Source organism: Takifugu rubripes, chromosome 8 (genome assembly GCF_901000725.2).
Source record: "Takifugu rubripes chromosome 8, fTakRub1.2, whole genome shotgun sequence".
Classification (NCBI taxonomy): domain Eukaryota; kingdom Metazoa; phylum Chordata; class Actinopteri; order Tetraodontiformes; family Tetraodontidae; genus Takifugu; species Takifugu rubripes.
Genome location: NC_042292.1, coordinates 1,814,762 through 1,837,615, shown reverse-complemented (window position 1 = coordinate 1,837,615; position 22,854 = coordinate 1,814,762). Strand labels below are relative to the sequence as shown.

General features: G+C 41.5%; 1 protein-coding gene across 4 annotated transcripts in view; it reads right to left on the bottom strand.

The window, feature by feature from the left end:
• Positions 1-10,557: 10,557 nt before the first annotated feature.
• atp11a (ATPase phospholipid transporting 11A) overlaps positions 10,558-22,854 on the bottom strand; it is a 30,258-nt gene continuing 17,961 nt past the window's right edge. The window contains exons 16-32 of one of the 4 annotated variants that reach the window (XM_029840711.1): positions 22,732-22,803; positions 22,539-22,612; positions 22,326-22,429; positions 21,550-21,731; positions 20,973-21,224; positions 20,669-20,846; positions 20,496-20,598; positions 20,094-20,239; positions 19,681-19,740; positions 19,478-19,605; positions 18,695-18,830; positions 18,152-18,175; positions 17,042-17,107; positions 16,820-16,923; positions 16,127-16,292; positions 15,080-15,173; positions 13,764-13,886 (exon numbers count right to left, since the gene is read on the bottom strand). In XM_029840711.1, the coding sequence (XP_029696571.1) occupies positions 15,096-15,173; positions 16,127-16,292; positions 16,820-16,923; positions 17,042-17,107; positions 18,152-18,175; positions 18,695-18,830; positions 19,478-19,605; positions 19,681-19,740; positions 20,094-20,239; positions 20,496-20,598; positions 20,669-20,846; positions 20,973-21,224; positions 21,550-21,731; positions 22,326-22,429; positions 22,539-22,612; positions 22,732-22,803 (1,873 nt within the window). In that variant the 3' untranslated portion in view covers positions 13,764-13,886; positions 15,080-15,095. Of the gene's footprint in view, positions 13,887-15,079; positions 15,174-16,126; positions 16,293-16,819; positions 16,924-17,041; positions 17,108-18,151; positions 18,176-18,694; positions 18,831-19,477; positions 19,606-19,680; positions 19,741-20,093; positions 20,240-20,495; positions 20,599-20,668; positions 20,847-20,972; positions 21,225-21,549; positions 21,732-22,325; positions 22,430-22,538; positions 22,613-22,731; positions 22,804-22,854 lie in introns of those variants that run through there. The other 3 variants (XM_029840710.1, XM_011619153.2, XM_029840712.1) reach the window with 3 other exon arrangements.

Here is a 22,854-nt window from a genome sequence, read left to right as displayed (position 1 = left end):
GGCCACCCTCCCTCCAGAAATTGCCTGCCATGACCAGAGCATTTTACTGTATCAATTGACCCCCTCCCATCCTCTCAGTCACCCTGCCCAGCCAACGAGTTGGAAAGGAGGACTAAAAGCTCCCACAGGGTGTGCGACAATAGGACTCCTATAGACACGAAAAGTGCTCTCTCTCTCTCATTTTCTCGCTCTCTCTCTCTCTCTCCCCCCGTCTCTCTTTCTCCTTCACTCTCTTGCTCTCCTGCTTGATGCCAGTCATTATTCTGGCGCTCTAACACTCTCTAGCACCCCTGGTTCATTCATGTGTGTGTGTGTGTGTGTGTGTGTGTGTGTGTGTGCACCTGTGCGTGAGCCCTGCAGGACATCTCCAGCCCCACACGGTGCAAGACGGCAACAATTAAGAATCATTTTCTACCGAGACTTAACTTTTTACCTTGGAAGAAACAAATTCCATTCTTAAATTACTGTAAATAACTACGATATCACACTGCATGACCTAGATAGATAGATAGATAGATAGATAGATAGATAGATAGATAGATAGATAGATAGATAGATAGATAGATAGATAGATAGATAGATAGATAGATAGATAGATAGATAGATAGATAGATAGATAACAGCCTATGTTATTCGCTGATTACCATGTTTTGTTGATTCATATATTTTCCTGAGAACTCTTAAGCTAGTTTTTTCCCTCAAAGCCGTTTTCTTGTTGGGTTTTATTCCTTTGTGGTATTTGTCTTTTTTTTTTTTTTTTTAATTAAATGTGGTCTATTGCATACTCTCTCTGCCACCACTCTTTTGACCAATAGTACTAACTTACTTATCTGTCCTTATTTGACCTGTTTATTTGTTTTTTGAGCATATCAATTTAATTAAGTTATTTAATACTTGCAGATTTCTCAAACCAAGCAGCAGCCTCTTCATCTCAGTTGTGGAGGGAGATTAGACCTCCTTTCAGTCTTTAGAGAGGGCAGGCTTCAATTATGTGCTCCGTGGTTTGACCCTCACTGCAGGCACAGAGTGGGCTTGGGCTAATTCCAGGTCTGTAGATGGTGGCCAAGACCCTGGCCAGGCCTGGACCTCTTGATGATGGACAACTGTCTCATAGGGAGGTCCGTGCCAGGGGCTGGGTGGGTTGGGTCTGAGCCTAGAGGTTTGTTTGGATTATCCTTAGATTCCCATTCTTTTTCCAAAGCAGACATGCAGGACAGACTTTCCAAATTCTCAACTGGAGGTGCAGATGGTGGGTTGTAGATGCCTGCGTGGATTGGCAAGTGGGGAGAACCCTTGACTTTTGGAATATATTAAAGGTGAATTCGGTTCATCTGATATTGAGGGAAGTATGTGAGATAATACAGGGAGCCGGGTGACCGGTGTTGCCTGGATACTCCCAGTAGTGAGCAGTTTGTCGTTGGGTGTCTACTTGCTGTGTGTGAGGTGACCTGGACGTGACAGAGGCATAGTATTTAGTATTTAGTACATAGTATTTTGTTGCATGAATATGAAAGGGCCTCTCAAGTTTTACTGTTGCACAAGGCTCTCATTGAGCACCTTCTCCAGAGAGGCCAGGTCAGGTGCTTGGGTGTCCAGACGGATGTCATCAGCATAGATTAGCTAGTGCAATCTGGAGGTCATTTTTGCATGTGTTAAACAGGGTCAGAGAGATACCTGAGCCTCAGCCCATTACTCTGTCTATTCCTTGAGCTTACTTTCTGTCCTAAGTGAACCTCCTATTATTAAGAAAGTGTTTTTCCCCAGGCTCTGTTTTGAGCTTGCTCTCAGGGCCGTTTTCGACATGATTAGGGCCAGTACTTCTTACTCTATACTGTGTCCTTTATGGAAACTGACCTGATCTACATTAAGTTTTGACTTGTGGATCTATGCTGTAGTATTGGCTTTTTCCACGATTCTAGAGGGGACATAGAGCAGAGAGGTTGGGTGGTCAGTTTATAGTCCTTGCTTGGTTGACAATACCAGATGAAGGCAGGAGGGTCCTGTCCAATATGTTGCACCTTCAAAAGGTCTATTTTCAGGTGAATACAGTAGACATGTGTCCTGCTGTCCATACACACAGAAAATTTGTTATCCGTTTCTGAAACCTTGTTGGAAAAAGGTTATGAAAAGCCCTGAGAGTCTGTTTCTGTGGAAATGGGAAAAAATAAATTGGCTGAAATAGGAGGTAGCTGCATATGCATATTATGGATTTAAATCTGTTTACACAGGCAAGTGTTGATCGAGTGTTGCGTTGCTAACTGGTGGCCTGGTGAGGGAATTACATGTATTCCTGAGTCAATGTGTTCATTTTTAGTATAGCTAAACATTTCCAGCAGGTTGTTCTTATGTGTACAGGGGCAAAGTTACAAACGGAGTTTACCAAAACGGAACTGATCCAAATGTTGCTTAAGAGTGCTGTTCCAGATGCCCCCTCCAGACCGTGATTATGAATGAGTGAATGATGAATGATGCGTGAACGGCTGCTACAGAGATCATCATTCTAATTTAGGACTCCGACTCAGTTCCAACTGCAAAACACAACCTCCTGTACAGGTTTTTATTATTATTATTTTGGTTTGTTTCAGTTTCAAATAGGAAAAAAAAAACGAACACAAAGAGGGACTATTTTTTTTAAATTCAAAATCGCTTAAAAAGAAGCTTTATGCCTGAAAAATAATTCTAAACAATCATTTCAAATTTTTCTGTCTTTCTTTTTCCAGCAGCACCTGCTGTCAGCCTCATCATGGTTGACACCGCCGTCCTTGCCCCAGCTGCGGATCATCGCCCTGACCTCGTAGCCACTTTCCTCTCTTGGTCCTGTGATTGTTCCGGACCTCTTGTCTCTTTTTAAGCCAGTGTCTTGAGAGGGCCTTTAGCCTGGAGATTGAGCTGCTGATGGTTAGAGAGAGAAAAGGGAGAGAGGACAGAAGAAAGAGACAAATCAGAATGGAGGTTGTAATGGGAGAGGCACAGCAGGGGGGATGTTTACTGTCACTGAAGGATGACGAGAGAGAGGGGAGAGTCAGGCAGAAGGAGATGAAGATGCTCTTTAGGACAGATTTCTGATATTAATGTTCATGATTGGCTAAGATACCTTATTATTGTTATCTGGACCTTTTGTCGAAATGCTAAAAATGCCACAATTAATAGCATCTCTTCTGATCATTGATCTTTGGATTTCAGTTTTTATATTCCAAAAAGACACAAGCCTATTAACAAGAACAGTAGAATAGCGGCAACAATTTTGAGAAGGGTGATCAAGATATAATGCAAACACTATTTTTGTAAGCGATCAAAGATTTCCTGTCTTTGATTTGACATCCGTCTCATCTCTGATCAGTCCACTCAAGCGCCCTCTAGTGGCCAGTCCAGAAGTCAGAAATGTTAAATCTTTCTTTAGAACAAACCTAAAATGTTCACTGTGGCAAATCTGCACCTGAATCATAATAGATGACAGATTTATTAATGAACTTCTTCTCATTGTTCAGATCCAATTTGTCCCATTTCCCTAAGTGGTATTGGTATATGCAGCATAGAAAAGAACGCTGAGGCTCACAAATTATTTTGGAAGGCTTAATTATGGATACTGCATCAAGAGCATGCAAAGCTGGGGAACTCATGCTGACCCCTGTCCAAGAACAATGGACACCTGAGCATCCGAAGTGGACCATGGAAAAATGGAAGAATGGTCTAATGAAGCATGGAGAGCTTGGTTTTTGTATCTAGTGCTTCTTGAGGAACCGTCTGGCTCCAGTGTAACCAGTTCGTTAGGCTCTGATCCACTATAGCCAATTCATTAAACCGGGATGTGTTGGACCTGCTACTGAGCAGGCGTATGCATTTGGGGATCGGTGGATCAAACACCATGGAGGTCCCAGCATTGAGCTACTCACATTGATCCGAGGGCAACCAAATACCAGGTTTACATTGGAAATGAGTTTTTTCTATGGCTGATCTTTCTTAACAGGTCTGTCTCTGACTGGAATGCCAACGATGCATTTACAAGCAGCACAAGCAGTTTAGTCTGACTCTAGTTTACATCCTACATCCTTTATTAAATGTCAACATACATTCTTGCTGTGGGAAAAAAAAACATAGAATGACACCAATTGAGCACATGTTGTATTCTCTTTCACAGTCCTTGGAAAGTCTGCGGGACTTTGAAAAACTTCACGTATAACGGTCGCCCAGACACAACCTATTGACCACTTCCAGAATAGCGGCTCATAGAAGCACCCAAGGTTGGATGGAAGAGAAGAAACAAAGCTGGAGAGGCAGAGAGATGAAGGAATTAGGTGTACGGCAGAAGAATGAGCGCCAGTAAACCTGAATACGGCTTCCCAAGGCTGCTTAGCTTGAATCAATTGCTGGGTGGTCGGTGCGCCCATGTCTAGTTGAATGTGCCGGTCTTTGAATTCAGTCAAGGAGCTCTTTGTCTTTGAGTAAACTCGGTTAAGTAGAAGGACAAGGAGGAACGAATCCAGTCCCGACCTACTGATTAGTCAGAAGGTCCTCCATTTGTTGCATGAAATATTACCTATATGATGGGCAGATACACACTGAACCAAATGGTATGTCTGGTTAGGTGTCCTTGCTCTCATCATTGCACGTATTTTTTTATTATTAAGTTCTCAGGCTGGTATGTGGAATTATTCCCCTTTGAAATCATTAAGAAACGAGCCGTCAAAACTGGAACTGCATCGATCAACTGGGCGCTTTTCTTGGTTGAAAGTTCCAGGGATTTGAATCGACTGCGACGTGGGGCAAACATGAAACCGAAGTCAAGGCGGAGGCCCTGAACGCCCCTTAGAAATCCTTTCTTCTGCGAGATGGCAGCACAGATAGATCGGACCGCGCTTGGAGCTCATATTCTTAAGAGTTGATTTGAGATTTTGGATCATTCCTGTGTCAGCAAACTTTTATTTCCCAGCCAGCTCGTTAAAGGCTCAGGCATCATAAAAGACACACTGGAAACTTTCAAATGTAGCCAAAGAACAGGGCTGGACCCATCATCAGACTTTAAGTTGGTTTCTTAGGTGACAAAGTAGAACTTTTATCTGTTTCAGTCAGTCCAAGGATGGGTGTTTAATGGTTTTGACTGGGTGGAAACTGGAGCGACCGGCACAGGGATGAGGAAAATGATCAAACCGTGTGGTTAGCAGTAATGAATCAGGGACAGAACCAAAAAAAAAGGGGCCCTGAGGGCCCATTCTACATCGGTCGGAGCTGTGTGACGAGCAACTTGACAGCTGTCTGGCAGAGTTATCAGATGCTTCAAAGACTTTGCTTTCAGCATTTCAACAGATGAAGATGATCAAGTTCAAATACTGCTCCACCATGACTGATGATCATTTGGAATCCTGCCTACGGGCGGCAGCTGCTATGTGATCGGCAGCCCTGTCTATACGGTGCAACCTTGACTGGTTGGATTTAGTAAAGGGTCATCAGGTTAGTAAGGTAATGACAAAACTCCTATTGGACTTCTATTGTGCAGTAAGGGTTGATCACACAACGCCATACTTTTGGGCATGGAGATGTGTTCAGGACAACTTGCAGAGACTCAAACGGAGACTCAGAAGGTGGTCGGGCAGCTGTGTCGACAGAAACCCTTGATCATGTGAGGGGTCAGAGGAGAACGGCCAGACGGGTCGAGGTGATAGAAAGGCAGCGCTAACTGAAATAAGAGATACGGGAGATATATTTAGGATGTTGGGAGATCATTTTGACTTTGTGATTTTAGAAGTAGATCTAGGTAGAGCGTGCTCATACTTTATGTTGGCCTTCTTGCAGACAGCCAGGTGGGACATAATCTCTGAAAGATCTCATTTTGTCCTCGTCCCAGATTAAAAACAAACCATGCAGCAGTGGCTGTATTAACTGGAATGGTGCTGAGTGGCCAAAAACTCAAAAAAAATAATTGTGTTACTTGATCGACGTATTGGCATGAAAAGGAAAATGTGTCCTGAGAGCTGTCACTAACTGGGTTCCACCTGTTTAGGGTAGAGAGTAAATAAGAGGTGAGAGGACTCACTCATGCACACTTCTGTCTAGAGTTCAGCATCGGCGCCGTGTCTTTGAAAAGAAGGGAATTAGCTCGGAGCTAGCAGCAGCGTTTGGAAGAACAGCAGAAGAATCTAACGGTGGTGCCTTCAGCACTTGGACCGCAGTCAGCACAGAGAAGCATCCCCGCTAATCAGATTAGCATGTTTCTGCACTTGTAAGAGGAGACAGTCAGCATCGCAAAGCAGCCGTTCCCATATTTAGCCTCCGCCAACATGAAACGGGCCAGCAGCTCTTTGTTCACAGGTACATCCGGCCCATATACACCACGGGAGCCAATCTGGGGCCACAACACTGAACAAGACGCCTCTCACAAACCACACCATAACTCCACAAGATACTACAATATCTTCGAAATAAAGGACACGTCAGTGATCAGATGTGATATCAAATGTTTGGTTGTTTTTTTTTTGTAGTTTTTGGATTCAGCCTTTTCTCTAAGCACACACTTGACCATTTTGACCTTTTGAAGGTGTTTGCAATGAAAATGCATAAACGACTGTGACGATCTGGCACATTTCAGTTACATCCAGGTGGCGCTGTAGCCAAAGACATCACTGTTGTAACACGGAGAAAACTGAGTGTTTCCGGATTAGCTCAGGGTTAACATTGTTTGAAAACAGGCTAGCTTAACCTGTATTAGAGTCCGTGATACTTCTGAGGCAGGGGCGCATGAAGAAGGCTACAAATATGTAACATTTTCATATATTTTCATAGTTTTTTTAAACTATAGATTAGCACCTGCATTTAATGGGGACAAATAAACCAGTAAAATGAAATAAGCTCTGATTTTTTTTTATTAACCTTTCCAAAACAAAAGAGGATCGCCCTACTCTCATTTAATAAGGCAAAATTCAAGAAAATTAGCGCTGAACACTGGTGTCCAGAATGACAATTATGAACATTAAAAACATCCCTTCTGCAGTGTTATCGCAGCAATTGAATTGCCTGTTTTTGCTGTATTGTCGAATATTTACCGTCAGGCCCTTGTAATTCTCCACATGGAAAGCCACAGGAATGATTGTGTGACTCTGTGGCCTTGAGAATGTGGCATTGTGTGTCATTGTCAACATGTGTTGGTCACGTGGCATTTGTGAAGTCTTTCAAGCTCTCAGCCCTCGTTCTGAGCTTTGATTCCTTTGTGCATCGGGACATTGATAAGAGTGACAAAGACATGAGATGACCGGAGCAGCGCAGATAACGTTTCTGCACAATTTACCTGATGCGGCGACTGACTGTGAAAATGTGAATAGCATTTCTAAAAGGCAGCATTTACAGAGAGAAATGCAAGTTTGAACTCTATTGAAAATCAGTAGAAATCTTGCTGAGACCTTTGTTAGTATATACTGTATTTACAAACCTCAACTTATGTATCCAGAAAACCTCCTGTGCAAAACATGACAAATAACAGCAATTTCACATCTAATTCCAAGATGTCATGTGTGGATGCCTCCATCTATCTGCCAGTAAGTTCTGTGTTAGGTGTGTGTGTGTGCGTGTGTGTGTGTGTGTGTGTGTGTGTGTGTGTGTGTGTGTGTGTGTGTGTGTGTGTGTGGGAAATTCCCACTATTGCTGTGATGAAATGTGCAATGTTGTCGGTGCAGGTGTAAACTGTTACCTGATCACTAATTATGAATAAAGCATGTGTGATAATATATATTAAAATGAAAGGATGGATTTTCCTACAGAACTTCCAGTTAAGAGAAAAGAGATCACATAACTCCTGTACTGGCGTCGCTTCATTGGCTGCCCGTTAAATTTAGAATAATTTTTAACCCTTCTTTTGACCTACAAGGTCCTCAGAGGCCTAGCTCCATCCTACCTGGAGGAGCTAGTGACACCTTATCAGCCCAATAGACCACTCCGCTCTCAGAATGCTGGTCTACTTGTGGTCCCCAGAGTCTCTAGAGGTAGAATGGGGGGCCGATCATTTAGCTACCAGGCCCCCCTGCTATGGAACCAGCTCCCTGTCCAGGTACGGGAGGCTGACTCCATCGCTACTTTGAAGATCAGACTTAAAACCTACCTCTTTGAAAAAGCTTATTGTTACTAATTCTGTAGTTCCAGTTACTATCATAGACAGACAAATTATCATACTTAGGGGGTCGTCTAATCATTAGGTCACATCTTAGCTATGCTGTTATAGGCCGAGGCTGCCGGGGTCCAGAAACATGATCACCGGACCGGCCTCTGTTTTCATGCTCCCTTTCTGCCTCCCTCTGCAGGTATTGTCAGGCCCAGAGCTGAGGACTGACCTACCACCCGACCCACCTCCGATTGTCCAGTTCCAGCTGTGAGTGATCAGTGTAATTAACATATCTGCATATATGATGTATGTTTATTAACTCCTCTACCTGCCCCCCCCCCTTGCTTCTTTACCCAGCCCCCCATCAGCAGGAGGGTCCCCCCATAAGAGCCCGGTCCTGTTCAAGGCTTCTTCTTGTTAAAGTGGAGTTTTTATTTGCTCTATTGTTTGTTGAGGGTCCGGCCCTGGGATTCTGGAAAGCTCTTCAAAGACCATTTTAGTTTTAACAAAAGCTATATAAATTTCCAGTATGATAGAGGAAGATTACCCTCATCATCGTCAGTCAATCAACGACTACCTTACATTTTTATAGTCCAAAGATATTTCTTTATATTTACTTAGATTTGTGGTGATTTTTGTGAGCAGCAATCAATAAAAAAGCCTGTTTTATATTCAGCATGATGGATTTATTTCCCCTTATCTTCACCTAAACTACCAAATAGGAAAGAACTTAAAAACTAACTTCAATGTCATGTTGCGCCTCTTTCCTAATACTGATAATTGCACTGCATTTGTGAGCTAAACGTTTTTAACCTCTTTCTTTGTTACTTGGTTAGTTTCTCCCATTTTCTCGCTATTGTATCGCGACTTTGTTCTCGACCTTTTTCTTGGAGTGCCCGATGAAAAAAAGAATCCTCCTCATCTTTTTATTTTCTGCTGTTCGTGGTCTTTGATATAGAAATATTGCAGGAATCTACGCAGCACTTTCAGCGACAGACATGGAATTAATATGAAATAATAAATAAGAGTGGATGGTCGACTTTTAAGCGCGAGACCCTCACCTGTCTGAATTTTGGACAATTTCTTTTTACCATTTTTGTGATTGTTGAATAATCAGACACCTGTTGCTTTTTGTTGCGGCAGAGACAGATTAGAGTGACCCCGAAGGACCTTGGGAGTAATTCTGACACCTCTGAGTCCATTTTTGAGCTCTCTGTCTTAATAAGTATTTGATTATTTCCTACCCTCCTTACTTTCCCCATCTCCCCTTCACCTTCTGCGTCACCTTTGAGGCTCATGCCCTACATATTTCTCCATCCTTGTCAGACACAGCAGCACGTTTCGGTGGCGGTGCCAGCTGTGGAAGAAAGTACATGAGATCAGCGCAGATGAGATGTGAAAAGGATGAAGAGAAACCAAAAGCCTCCATCCTAATCTTGTTTGACGTCCGCCTCGGATGGTGCAGACGGCAGCCCCGGAGCAACTTTTTAGAGCACATGAAATCTGAGAAATTCAGCAACGGCTTCAGATTTTCATAAATTCGTAACGTGCCCGAAATTTATCCACTCAAATCTTTGCAGGCCACAGGGAACGGCGCACCACTGCCCCTTGTGGACAAAGGCGGAAATGCAGCTAAAAGCACCAGAGACAGTTACGTGAGTATAATAATATTGTGCTTTTTCTGATAATAAAGGTTATGAAGGAGCAAAAATACAACAGAGTGCGAATGTAGATGTTTCATTTTTAATTTTATGTTATAAAATACAGTATACTCTATACCATAAACACGGGGTTGATTGCATATCTTTATGGCCAAACTATTTCTTCTCCTTATTATAAGATGAGGTACAAAATATGTGTCAGAAACCACAAGAATAAGGACAGAACATGAAGAAAAACTCATTAATTATACTGGAAACATGTGGCAATTGTGTAAGTTTAAAGAATCAGAAAATGGAATTACACAAACAGACAATAAAAGCTAATATATTTTTGTTTTTTCCTGCCAGTGCGCTAAAAAAAACAAACAGACATTTTTCTTTTCAAAAAGAAAAATTTAATTGTCTTAAATTTTCGAGCAAAAGCACAGTAGTCAGCTACACAAAGGTTGGCAAAAGTATATTCTGCTATGACTGCATATAAAACTGTATATAAAAGCACTCAACCTGTACATATAATGAATAGAACTACATTTCTTGAAATTGTACATCGTATATACGTGTATATGCTTAAATGTTGGGTGAAGGGGTGGATGTGGTTATATGAGACACTGGGAACGCTCGGGCTGGAGGAAACTCTTCTGATGGATTGCTGGCGGTTGACGCGTGAGGATGGTCGGCGTGAGTCGACCATGTTTATGTGTGTGTCAAAGTGACCAGGAAGTGAGAGGACCTGTAAGGTACGGGGGGGGGGGGGGGGGGGGTTTCAGAGGTACAGTTGTCACAATACTGCTCTCTCAAAACACACAGAAAGAAGGTTCAAACAGGTTTGTTCATTTATTCGCTAATACTTGTGAAACCTTGGCAAACCGACCTCTTCATAAACATCTTTCAAATGTGATATTCTCTTCTTTGGATGAACTAAACACTCATGATCATTTCTTCATTTGGTATATTAGCAGGTTGGGATCCAGTTTACTGCTATTTAAAGAGAAGCTCAGACTCAAATCTGTTTAAATAAAAAGAAAATCAACAGTATCAAAGTGTTTGCAACATTGATCCATCTGAGAGGTCAAGTTTTTGAGAACATAAATATAAATAAAATCCACAACAAATGCTGTGCTAAATTAACTGAATGTCTTTTTTTTTTTACATCATACATAATATAAAACTGTAAAAATATGTCAGACACCCTTCTCCACACACACGTATGTACGGAATATATACAAAACACTTGAAATAAAAACCATACAAAAACTGTCATCAAACACAAATGATTGGAATTTTTAGGTGCAATTCTGAATCATTCATAATATTACAGTGCCGTTTCTTCACAATCATTCCTCTTTGAAAACAAAGCCTGCCAATATTTTACATTCACTCTCTCCCAGTCATGCACCCATCACCTGCACTCTGTGGCTCCAAATCCTTTATTAGCAGTAAAATTCAGCTTCAAGCTAGCAAAACACGACATCGCAGCGAATCTAGCCCAAGGCACCTAATGTAAAGCAGCTACAAGTGTAACTAGCAGCAACTGGAAGCACAAAAGCATCTTTTCTGCACTATTACACACCAAAGAGCATAGGAGGCTGGAGGAGAGTATGCAGGAAGGAGACGATCACTCACGCGGAGGCGGCTGCGTCCACATCAGCATCACTTCACAAGAATGAAACAGCCAGAAAGAGAGTTGAGAGGGAACAACAGAGAAAGACTCTTGAACAGAGGAGTGAAAGCCGGTGTCCTTTTCCAAAGGTACAAAACCGCATCACATTTACTGCGCGCTTACACAGCAGCATTAGTGCGGTGCTGTTGGATCCTGTCCGGCACACGGGGACGATGAAAATGTCATGGCCAAATTACTCTTTGGGTGCATGTTCACCTTATCTTAAGCTAAAAGCTAATACTTAAGAAGGCCAGACCGTCTACAGCAAAGGGAAGAACCGTTCATCCTTTCAGAGTGGCTAAAGAGCAAGACACTCAGTTCCATGATGTAGCTCTTTTACACACAATCGGATGGTTTATTGCACTTCTTGCCCTGTTAGAAACAACATTTAGGTTCCTAAAACTGAACAGTTTTCGTCACAATTTCGCACAAACAGGTTCTGTGATGACTGTGATTACACTGGGGAACAATTTGAAAAAGAAATTCTGTTGAGTTAGATTTGTATGCCTTTTAAAACAAAAATTGGCACACTAATTCCAAAATTAAAGTCAGTTTTTTTTTTCTTATGGTGGACACTTTGAACTACATATAGGGGATGCTAGAGTTCAAAAACGTCATGTGATAGAGGAAAACTGAGATCAGTTTTGGATTCCGCACCCCAAAAATGAGTCAAAAACAGCTGTCAGACCCAACTCAAGAAAAATTGTGTTCCTCAGCGTTATCTAAACTCTATCGCCACCTGCTGGCCACACCTGTCTAAAACAACCAATTCAAGGCATCACTCAGTGGCGCAAATTAGTGTTTTGTTTTCAGTCTAAAGCTACTTTAAGCAAAGTGGAGTAAGCTGACACAAAAACACACTTTTTAGACTTAAATGTTCACGTGTCATAATCTCCTGGTAAAGAATATTTGTTTCTTTGGTTAATTGTGTGCAGGTTAGTGTTACACTGTGTATGTGATATTAAGGCATAAGACCTCGCTGAGGCAGCTCTCACAATTTTTCTACAAAATTAGAACACGAACACTATCAGACACAAAGGTTACAGATCCATACAAAAACTACTCTGAGGAATTTCTGCTCAAACATGCTGACAAAACCGCTACAACCAAAGCTCTAACAGTCGGATTTTGGGGCAACAATGCACAACGATGAAACCATCAAAGAGGACACAGGGATCACACACTACTACAGCCTTCCTTACAATGTGAGGTGTGACCACAGCAGTCCTAGGGAGTGTTTCGAGACAACGTGTTTGCACAGAGGCAACACCAGTTAGTCCTGGGAAGAGGCAAACAGACAGGGCAGAGAGAAAAGGAAGTAAGAGAGCAGGAGTGAAGAAACGATTGGTCCGAGAAACCTGTTCATCCTCCATCATCATCATCCTCGTTAGCAACAGCAACCACATTTCAGTATTTCAGTGCATTTGAACCATTTCAGGGACACAAGCTGGCATAGTGAGGTAAAATATTGATCATCCCCTAAAGATTATCCTTACATTAAAGAGTATAAAACTACGAGACATAAGAGTTGACATCTGCTTATTTTAAAAGAGTGCACGGATCTACGCCCGAGCTCGGCAGCACGAACTGCGGGGGATCATCAACGTGTCTTAGCAACAGTTTGTGCCTCGAAGTTTGTGGAATTTCTGCTTATTCAAACCTTCAGCGACCTGACAGTATTAATAAAAGTTTAACAACGATGCGTTCAGAGGCTTCCAATTGTAAACGTATTCAATGAACCTCCTGAAATGAACAGAAAACCATAGAAATGTGCAGTGAAGGAGGCGCACATTGTAACAAAAAGGCACAAATTAGCAAAAAATGGAGAACTGAATTACAAATGAAAGAGACAAATTAGTTTTTACAAAACGTTACCATTTTTATGAAATGCACCCCTCTTGCGTACCTCTAACCAGCGCTATCACGCATCCCATAACGTGCACTTCAGCTGCCGAACATCAACACGGGGCTGTGCACGTAGCATCAAAATATCTGCGGCGCCATCAATCCACTGAGACCTTGGCGTGATGCAGCGGCGGTACATTCTAGAACTTTCCGCAATGTTTTGTGAGCAAAGTCACAGGAGGAGAGCAGTGAAGGTCACTTTCAGTGTAATCCCTTACAGATGGATTACAAGAGTCCCAGCTCATAAACACAAGAGGTTTTAGTTACATTAGTAATGCAGTAGTGTATTAAATCAAACGGAGGTCTCGTGCCCTGCCCCGTTGTTGGGGTATCCCCGCTTTGAGCAGGGGGAGCCGTCTGTAAATCTGAGCAGGGGGGTGAAGGTGCAGTAGTCTGGGGTTCTCTGCCAGCGTGTGAACATGGTTTTCTTTTTAAAGCCTTGAGACCTGTGAGGATTTGCCGCATTCCTTTGGTTGATTGAGCCTCGCCGCTGGTTGCCGGTCTTGGACAGGGTGTGGAGAGACGCCAGGGGAGTGAACTCAGACAGGTGGCCCTTGTAGAGTTTATCAGCATTCTGCGAGTGGGGAGAGAGGCAGGGAGACGCCTTAGCTGTCAAACATATTCCATTTGCAGAAAAATCAGAAAAGGAGGATATAGATACCAGATTATTACCCAGCTGCCCCTTTTGAAGAGTTTTCTCTTATAGACCCGATTAAACAGATCAGTTAAATTACATTTGGACAATGATTTCGCTACCATTGGGAAAAAGTGTTAGAATTCAACCTATGGAATAAGTGCTTGGAGATCATTTTCATCTGAAGCATGTTGTAAGATATTATTTTATATATTATATTATATTATATTAATTATTTAAATAAAATGTCAAGAATTGGACAGTACTTCAGTAATTACTTAGAATGTGGTCTAAAAGAGAACAAATTGGGCAGCTGTGACAATAATTAGACAATTAGATTCACAACAATGCAAGCAAAATAAATGAAGGAATGGAAAAATACAAATGCATTTTTTTAAATGCAGGCTGTAACTGCACAAAGAGCAAGACCATGCACATGACCAAATAACATGCATCAATAATCAGACCCACGATGAGCAAGAGTTTCCAGAAGTCGGCCGCTAGATGGCAGCGCAGCGCCACGAAGAGAGTCACCCAAAATCCAGGTTATACAATATAAACAAGTATGTACAGGGAAAAACCTCTACCTTGGCAGTCCTTTCCATAAGCACGCACACACAAACACACTCACGGAACAACCCAGGAGTTAGTCAGGTGCCAAATTGAAGAACAGGTTAAATCGACCACCACAGCAAAGTAAACCTCTCCTCTGAAGGACATCATAAACACCTCACAAATCCAAACGTTTTGGTTTTTTTACCGTGACGAAGCCCCGTTAGACTTCTGTGTCAGCTACTTCATCTAGTAAGGACTCAGAACTTAGGAAGGCCAGGACTGTGTCAAACTCTTTATTATTCCTCACATGCTGTGGACAGACGTACCCAAACACACATTAAGGAGCTACCACAGCTATAAATCAGACATGTGAGTGTAATTAAGGTCACATTTAGACTACTGGCAAAGAAACAACACTCACACTGGTCTTTGATCTGCACGTGTAAACCCTGATGTGACCGCACTAATAAAAGGCAACATTGCGCAACATCAAACGTTCATGCATAAAGGTGGGGGAAGTGAAGGAATAAACAAAAATAAGGCATGTTTTAAAGGTAGGAAGAAAAGCAGAGGGTCACCTCCAGGAGATCTGGGTTAGAAACTCATTCTGCTGGAAGTCTGAGACAGCATAAAGATGGTGGTGGGCTCAGAGGGAAGGCACCGGTGTTTAGTCTGTCGCGAGAAGGAAAGGGAGGGAAAAGCCGGACGAGGGAACAAGGAAAGGGGAGATTTAAAGGTTTGAGGAGGATTGCAGTAAACCCTCTATAAACACAGTTTAAACAACACAGGTGGATAGAAGAAGGTTGTTGGAGAGTTGAAACAGCACCCCAATAACTCCTGCAAACACATCATTAAGAATTCTACCTGGAATTGAAAATGCTGTAATCTGATTTTACACGGCAATATTTTAGTCAAAGTAAAATATATCGAAACATTATGGTCTAAATAAATCTTAGAAATTGGCAATACAAAGCCAAATGTGTAAAGAAAGTGTTTATCTATCAATAGATGCTGGGTTTTTAAGATCAGAAAGGCAAAGGTTTGAAACACAATTCCCACAGAATAAGAAATCAGAAATGCAGCAGGTGTTTAGATTAAACCCGTTCCCATATTTGGGGTTGGTTGAGATCAGAGGAGATCCCCCCTTAGGGGAAGCCTGAGCCCTGCAGCCCTGAACAAATGGCTGCTCTGAGCAAGGTCGACATTGGGAGGGTTGATAGTGTTCCCTAATGTGCAGTGGTTGTGATTTTTAAAGTCTCTACCCAAAAAAGGTCCAATGCGATGCATTTTAAAACGCGTCCTGCTGAAAACATGATTCATGGATTAAACCAAATGCTTAACAAAACACATTAAAACACATTTAATCAAATAAATGTCACCACATCTGGAATGTTAACCCTTTTTTAGTCAGATAGAGAGGCACGTAGCAGCGGCTCTGACTTACATCCAGCTGAGCTGGGAGGTGACCAAAACCAGCAAAATTCTGCTGAGCCAGAGTCGCCACTAAGACATCACCAATAGGCACTATCAGTAGTTGGTTTCACAACTTCCGACTGTTTATTTGAGCTTAAACAGACTTAAGATGCAGAGCCTGTGTCCTATATGTAGTGTATGCAGGCCCTCACCTGTATACGTTCAGTAGTGGTGGGCCACAATGCCCTCCAGATGACCTTCTTCACCACATCTGGCAGCAGACTGGCTGTTATCAGGAGGATTATACTGAGCCAGGCAGGACCGCTGGACAACATCTGCATGAACACGTAGTACATCCTCTGGTAGTTCAGGAAAGGCCTGGAGGCAACAAAATCAAATAAATCTGGTTTGTTCCAGAAAAGACTAGTTTAGCTGACTGGGGGTAAGTGCTACATAAGTACCTATGGCGCTTCTTTACAACTGTGCCACCACAGGACCAGAGAATGATCTGAGAGATACTTTCCTTAGGTCCTCTTTTCCTTTATGAGAACGTTGCCTGAGCCACCCCAAGGCAATTTTGCAGCTGGTTTTTCAGTAAAAAGAGTTCCATTTCATTGTTCTTGTAATCAAGATTCAGTCTTATTCCCTGAATACAGCATTTCCCCTTTATTTGGCATGATTGTAATGAATATTGTTGGGCAGGCTGTTTGGATGGTTCCTTTTGGCATTGCTGATTGTTAAAAAGATTAAAAAAACAAGTAAAACAACTAAAATGATTTCCCAAAGGACTCAACTCATCTCGCACTCATGGTGACGGCGTCTGTTTTTGTTAATTATTCAAGGTAAACACATGGATATCAGAGGTTGGACTCATGTTAATTGTTTTGTGTTTTGCTTCAGCTTACCAGATGATTCCGCCCCACAGCAGGGAAAAGACCACAAAGAAAATCAGTGATCCCCAGATGACAAAATGATTGATCCAAGTCCAATAATGCGTGTCCAGAGCCAACTGCAGATGAGACGCGAGACAGGAAACCTGCGTTAACGACGCCACTGAAGTCTGACCCAGCCTTTCCTCTTCAATTCACTGAATGCAGATAGATTGTTAATACTGGGCGTGTTGCTACCTTGAGTGTCACAGTGAAGACGAGCACGGTGAAGACGAGTGTCCCAAAGGTCCAATTACCAAACATCTGTAAAAGCAGACGGACAAACAGGTTTTAGTTTTTGCATCTTTTTAAAAGTGCATATGTACTGAGTTACAAATTGGAACTGGAGTACGGCTATCAGGATCAGGTAAAATATAGTCACTCAAGTTATTCAAAATTAATATATAAGATGCAGTAAGTACAAATGTAACAAGTAATCCAATGGCAGGGCGCTAACACAGCACCATTCAGGATGTCAGAGGGCTAATTAATTTAAAAATTGTAATAGAGTTCCAGAGTTTTAATGACATTTTGTGGTTGCATTAAAGTAGACTAAAGACTTGATTAGAAGACTTGGTTCCTCATTAATGTCTGACAAAATCATAATATGGAGACCTCTCATTCTCCAGCCATTGAGAAATAAAACAAAACAACAAGAGCAACCAAAAATGAATGTGTCAAGTATTTATATTTCAGGCATATTAGTGTGTAAATTCTAAATGAACTATTCCAGCTGCCCTTGGGTGAGAGGTGAGGTGTGCCCTAAGCTTGTAGCCAGCTCATCACATGGTCAGCATATACAACAAACAGCCATTCACACTCTCACCCATTCACACGGTCAATTTAGAGCCCCCAATTCACCTCTCTGACAAATGCATGTCTTTGGATAATGGGGGGAAACCAGGGAGTACCTGGAAGGAACCCACAGGAACCCACAAGCTCCACAGAGAAAAACCCCAAACTCTCCTTGCAATTCTATCTTTGTGAGGACTTTCATATACATAATACATTTCCAAGTCTCTTACCTTAAGAATTACCATCGATCCTAAATCCCTAACCCTAAAGACTCCCTGACCTAAACCTAAGACCTTAAGATTAAAATCAAGTCTTAACCCTCAAACAGATCTTTGAAGTTGTGCAGACCAGCCCAGCACACACACACACACACACACACACACACACACACACATTATGATGAGGATAACGACACAAACAGTAAAAACTGGACAGCAATGGTGGACGGATGATGGTTTGACGTCAGGAAAGTGTGTCCAACATGAAATGACAGACAGTCAAGAACGGGCTTACCATCTGTGTGTTGGTTGTCATTAGCTGAGAGGAGGAAAGAGAAGCAAAAACAAAATGCAACAGAAAGGTAAGAGCAGTGGAAAGAGCGGCCAGAAAGAAGAAAACCATAATAAAACGGACAGCAGTTAAGAAAAAAAAATGCATAAAAAAGTGAAAACAATCAAAGCAGTAAAAAAAGATTATCTGAGAGAGTTTAAAACTGAAAGGACATCCCAACAGAAACACAAGGAGGCTGCAGAAAAAAAATGCCATGCTGTGAGAATTCCAAATCAGTTTTTAGTTTTAAAACCTGCTAATTCTCCTAAAGTAACCATTTCACACAATCAAAAAATTCAAAAACAACAGCCGTGTAGCTGCCTAAGGTGGGTATCTGGTGTGCAATATGTTTTGAGAAAGACATTTTTCACACGTGCAAAATAAAGTATCACTGTTAATACTGCAGATCACTACTTTATTTCGATTTGAAAGTCTAAATAAAACAACGTTAAGTAATGTATCTGGTAGCGTTTACCTGATGCCAGCATATGGAATCACTGTCATTACCTGTCCATTGCTGGTGAAGGTGGTGTTGTCAAACAGGAAATAAGCACCAAAGAACATCACAATAGCATCATAGACCCCCAGGATGGTCCAGTAAATAAAGATGGGCCACTGCAGCAAAGAGTTCTTCGCAATATCTCTGGGAAGAGAAAACAAGATGAATGAGAAACTGCCTTTCTGAATGATTACACGCTTACTCTTCTGATCAATATCACAGTAGCTCGCTTTGGAGGACCTAAACCAGAAATAAATGAAGGAAGATATTTTTATTTTGTCTGATTTAAAATCCAGGTAGGATCATCTATAAATGCGAACATAACAAATGACTAAAAGCCATTTGTTCTCTTTGTTCGAAAAGAGGAGTAATTCAGTACGAACTTGGAGAATCATGCAAAGCAAATTAAACAAAAAGGAGTAAAAAAAAAGGCCGATTATTTCATGACATGCAGCTTTCTGCATATATACCAAATGTAAATCCAATATTTCCAATGAAGCTTGACCTGCTTGGTAGAGAGCTAAGGCCTGTTGTGCGTGACATGAAATCAATAGAAAGTGTTTCTGCTTACAGTTTCAAATCCATTTAGAGCACTCTGACTTTAGGGTACAAAACCTGAGAATCACTCAAGAAGTAACAATGAATACATGAAATATCCCCAAATTTCAATGCTTTTTTCCCCCCCAGAAAAAAAATTCCAGTCTAGTGAAAATGAGTCTCTGAACATGTGGGGAAAAAAGAAGTGATGTAGGCAGGAGGACGTAGTGCAGATAGACACATAGCATACTGACCTATAAAGAGATGGGTCTTTCTTCAGGATGTCCATGTGAATGTGCTGTTCTATGAGACTGTAGAGGAGAATTGGCAGCGAGGTAAAGCTGATATTGTACAGAGTCAGGTAGGCTGTGTCGTACAATGGCTGGGGAGAACACAGTCGGGGTTATTGTCTTTTCTATTCCATATAACTGGGCTGTAGCTGTCGGTGTTTGCATACCTGTTGTGAAAATCCACAGAAGAACTGGTAGAGGAATTGAGGAAAGATGAAACACACATTCTGGAAATGTAAGAAGCCAGAGGAAAAACAGCAGTTCAAAAGAGTGTAAAAACCATGCAAATGCAGCATTTAATGCAGTAAAATGTCATACTTTCAAATTCAAATTTCTAATCACCGTATATACACAAAGTTCATGCAGGTTACAGTCAGAAAAGGAAAATAAAATATCTTAACAAAATTGTGTATTGGACACTGCACTTATTATTATTATTAAATTCCCACCCATATTTTCAGACATAATTAGTCATTGAAATTCAAAAAATTGTAGGCACAAATTGAAATCCAAATAATGTTACGAGTAAATTCCCCATAATCCTAATCTCCTACTGTACTGAAGGGAGCAGATAGATTACCTTATAGAAGAAATACTGCACAAGTTCAGCGATGCGTATATAGTAATAGTGTCCGTGGACCAGCAGCATCTTCTTGAGGTGTTTGAACTTTGGGATGGCATAGTCACTGTTCCTCACTGCCTGGCGACCTTCCTTTCCCATGATGCCTTGAGAGTTGTGGTAGCAAGATCACATGGTAAAATATAAAAAATAGGGATTTTTAAGCATATTATCTGTGTTTTTGAGAACTTTCTAGTCATGTAAAAAAACATATTCATCTTTCAAATATACTTCAGTTGTTCTCTGAAAATATTTGACTAAACTTTCCACTTTCACAACATTGTCAGAAAGGCTAACCAGCACAGTGTAGCCTCTCACGTGTAACCAGTTACTAGTTACAGGGTTAATTAGCTGTGAACTGACCAATGCCAACGTGTGCCTCGAGGATCATGCTGACATCATTGGCTCCATCTCCAATAGCCAGAGTGATAGGGTGCTCCTTGGAGGCTTTGATCAGCTTCACAATCTAGGAAACCAAAGACAAAATGTCACTGAAATCAATTTCAGTGCGTCTATCGAAACTGTTCCTATTGTACCTGAGCTTTCTGAAGTGGTGCCATTCGACAGCATAGCACGGCACTGCAATTCCGACAGATTTCAAGGAAAATCTCTTTGTAGTTTCCTGAGTTTGAGTCCTCTGGCGAAGGCCTCATCACTGCTGAGAGGGTGGCTCCGTCAATAATAAGACCATAGTCTGTACAGTCGCCTGACAAACTGGACACAGAAAAAGTAATCATTAGCTAGAGATCTGTTTAACCCCTATAAGGAAACGTACAGTATGTCACATCTTCCAGTCCTATATATTTGTACTTTAGAGGTGCTTTCCTGACTGATACACACCCAGAGAAGTTATCCCTGGCCATGTTTCCATGCTGCCTCAGGACAGTCCTGCTCAGGTCAAATAGGACATCATGAAGGCTCTGCTCCTCCGTGCGCTTGGTGGTCAGCTCCAGGATCTCTGTGTTGCGGTGAAACAGCTTGCTGGCGTAGCAGGTTGCTGCAGCTGTCTCCATCTTGTCACCAGTCAGCACCCACACCTTAATGCCTGCCTTGTGCAGAGACTCTATGGTATCGGCTGCTTTTTCCTGAAGCCTGTAGTGAGAAAAATATATTATATAGTTTATACTGTATACACGGTGTAAAAATATACTTTGAACCCCATTCTCCTTGTCTTTTTAATAGATTTTTTTCCTGGACAATTCCCGACATTGCAATATAGTCATATCCTTAATGGGGATTTAAGCTTGTACAGAGGCTAAAAGAGCCCTACATCATAGCTTTTATTTGTAGTAAAACCAGTTCGAGAACATTTGCATATTCCTTCTCTGATGTTTGCGCTACTGCAATTATCTCACACTTTCACAATTATCTCACATCTAATCATTCCAGTAAATTTTAAAAGAAGGCTCCAAGCTACCTGTCCTCCACTGCAGTGGCCCCCAGCAGGATTAGATCTTTCTCAATGAGGTCATAGGCCTCTGCAAGTCGTTTGTCTCTGTCCTGCAGCGCCAGCTTGGCAGTGCTGAGCAAGTGGCAAACTTCCTGGTACTTTTCAGCACTCAGAGGCCGATAGGCAACACAAAGAGTCCTCAAACCTTCCTAAAGGAGAGCATTAATCAAACATAGGGTGACTAATATGACAAGAAATTACAGACTAAAGGAAATTTTTAAAATGAAAAAATATATATACTGAATACATCTATGTACTTTGTGAGGAAAAATTGGTGTTCAAGTATTAAAAAAAAATAAAATAATAATAATAATAATAAATAATTCTGCCACAATCTTGTCTTTTAAGAAAGTCCAGACACATGGAGGCCATGGGACACTCACTGGAGCGGCCAACACTGCAGTTGTTCATATGGACTTTAACAGCACCTACCAAATGACTGTAGGTTTAAAAAAAAAAATATTGTCTAAAAAGTTTTATTAAAACATTACGAATGCTACAGGAGTAATGTGACAATAAAATATGCAATGATATATTGTATAGTCAGATTGCTAATTGGGGCAAAGTGTCAGGCTGATTTTATTCTTGCCATACTGGGACCTTGTATGGAACAAAACAGAACAAATAAGCAATGGAAGTGGGTCATGCTCCACTGATCGACATCATATTGTAACCATAGAAACAGTAACTTTAGACAGTAGTAGTTGTTTTGGGAATGTCAGCGTATTTCTGGGTGCCCTCACCACTGCGTTGTGCTCTACTCGAGCTCTGACTTGCTCCACTTTGCCTGATATTACTCGAGGAAAGATGGAGGAATCTGCACCTTTGCAGAAGAGGTAGAGCTCACCTGTTTACAGCACACACACACACACATGACAATGGATGTTAGAAACGCACAGAAAAATGTTCAGAGAAACCACACACCTAAGGATATGTTGATGGTTTGTGTTATATACCAGTGCTGGATCTGACGATGACGCTCATCCTCCGTCTGACAGAATCAAATGTTAACACCTCAAGCAGTTCAAACCTAATGGACAGTTTAACATATACACACGTGGTAAAAGAGAGAGAAAGATTAAAAAATGCAACCAAAATAGCCAGAATTAAAGTAAATTGAGCAGGGTTAAAGACATGAATGACGCTGACCTCTCAACCTCATCCTCCCTATTTAAGATTTCCATGTGATTATCTTTCAGTCTGAGATAAGTGAAGCCGAGCCTGCAGATGGAAATAGCACAATTTAAAATTAAGTTTAATCAGTACAATCAA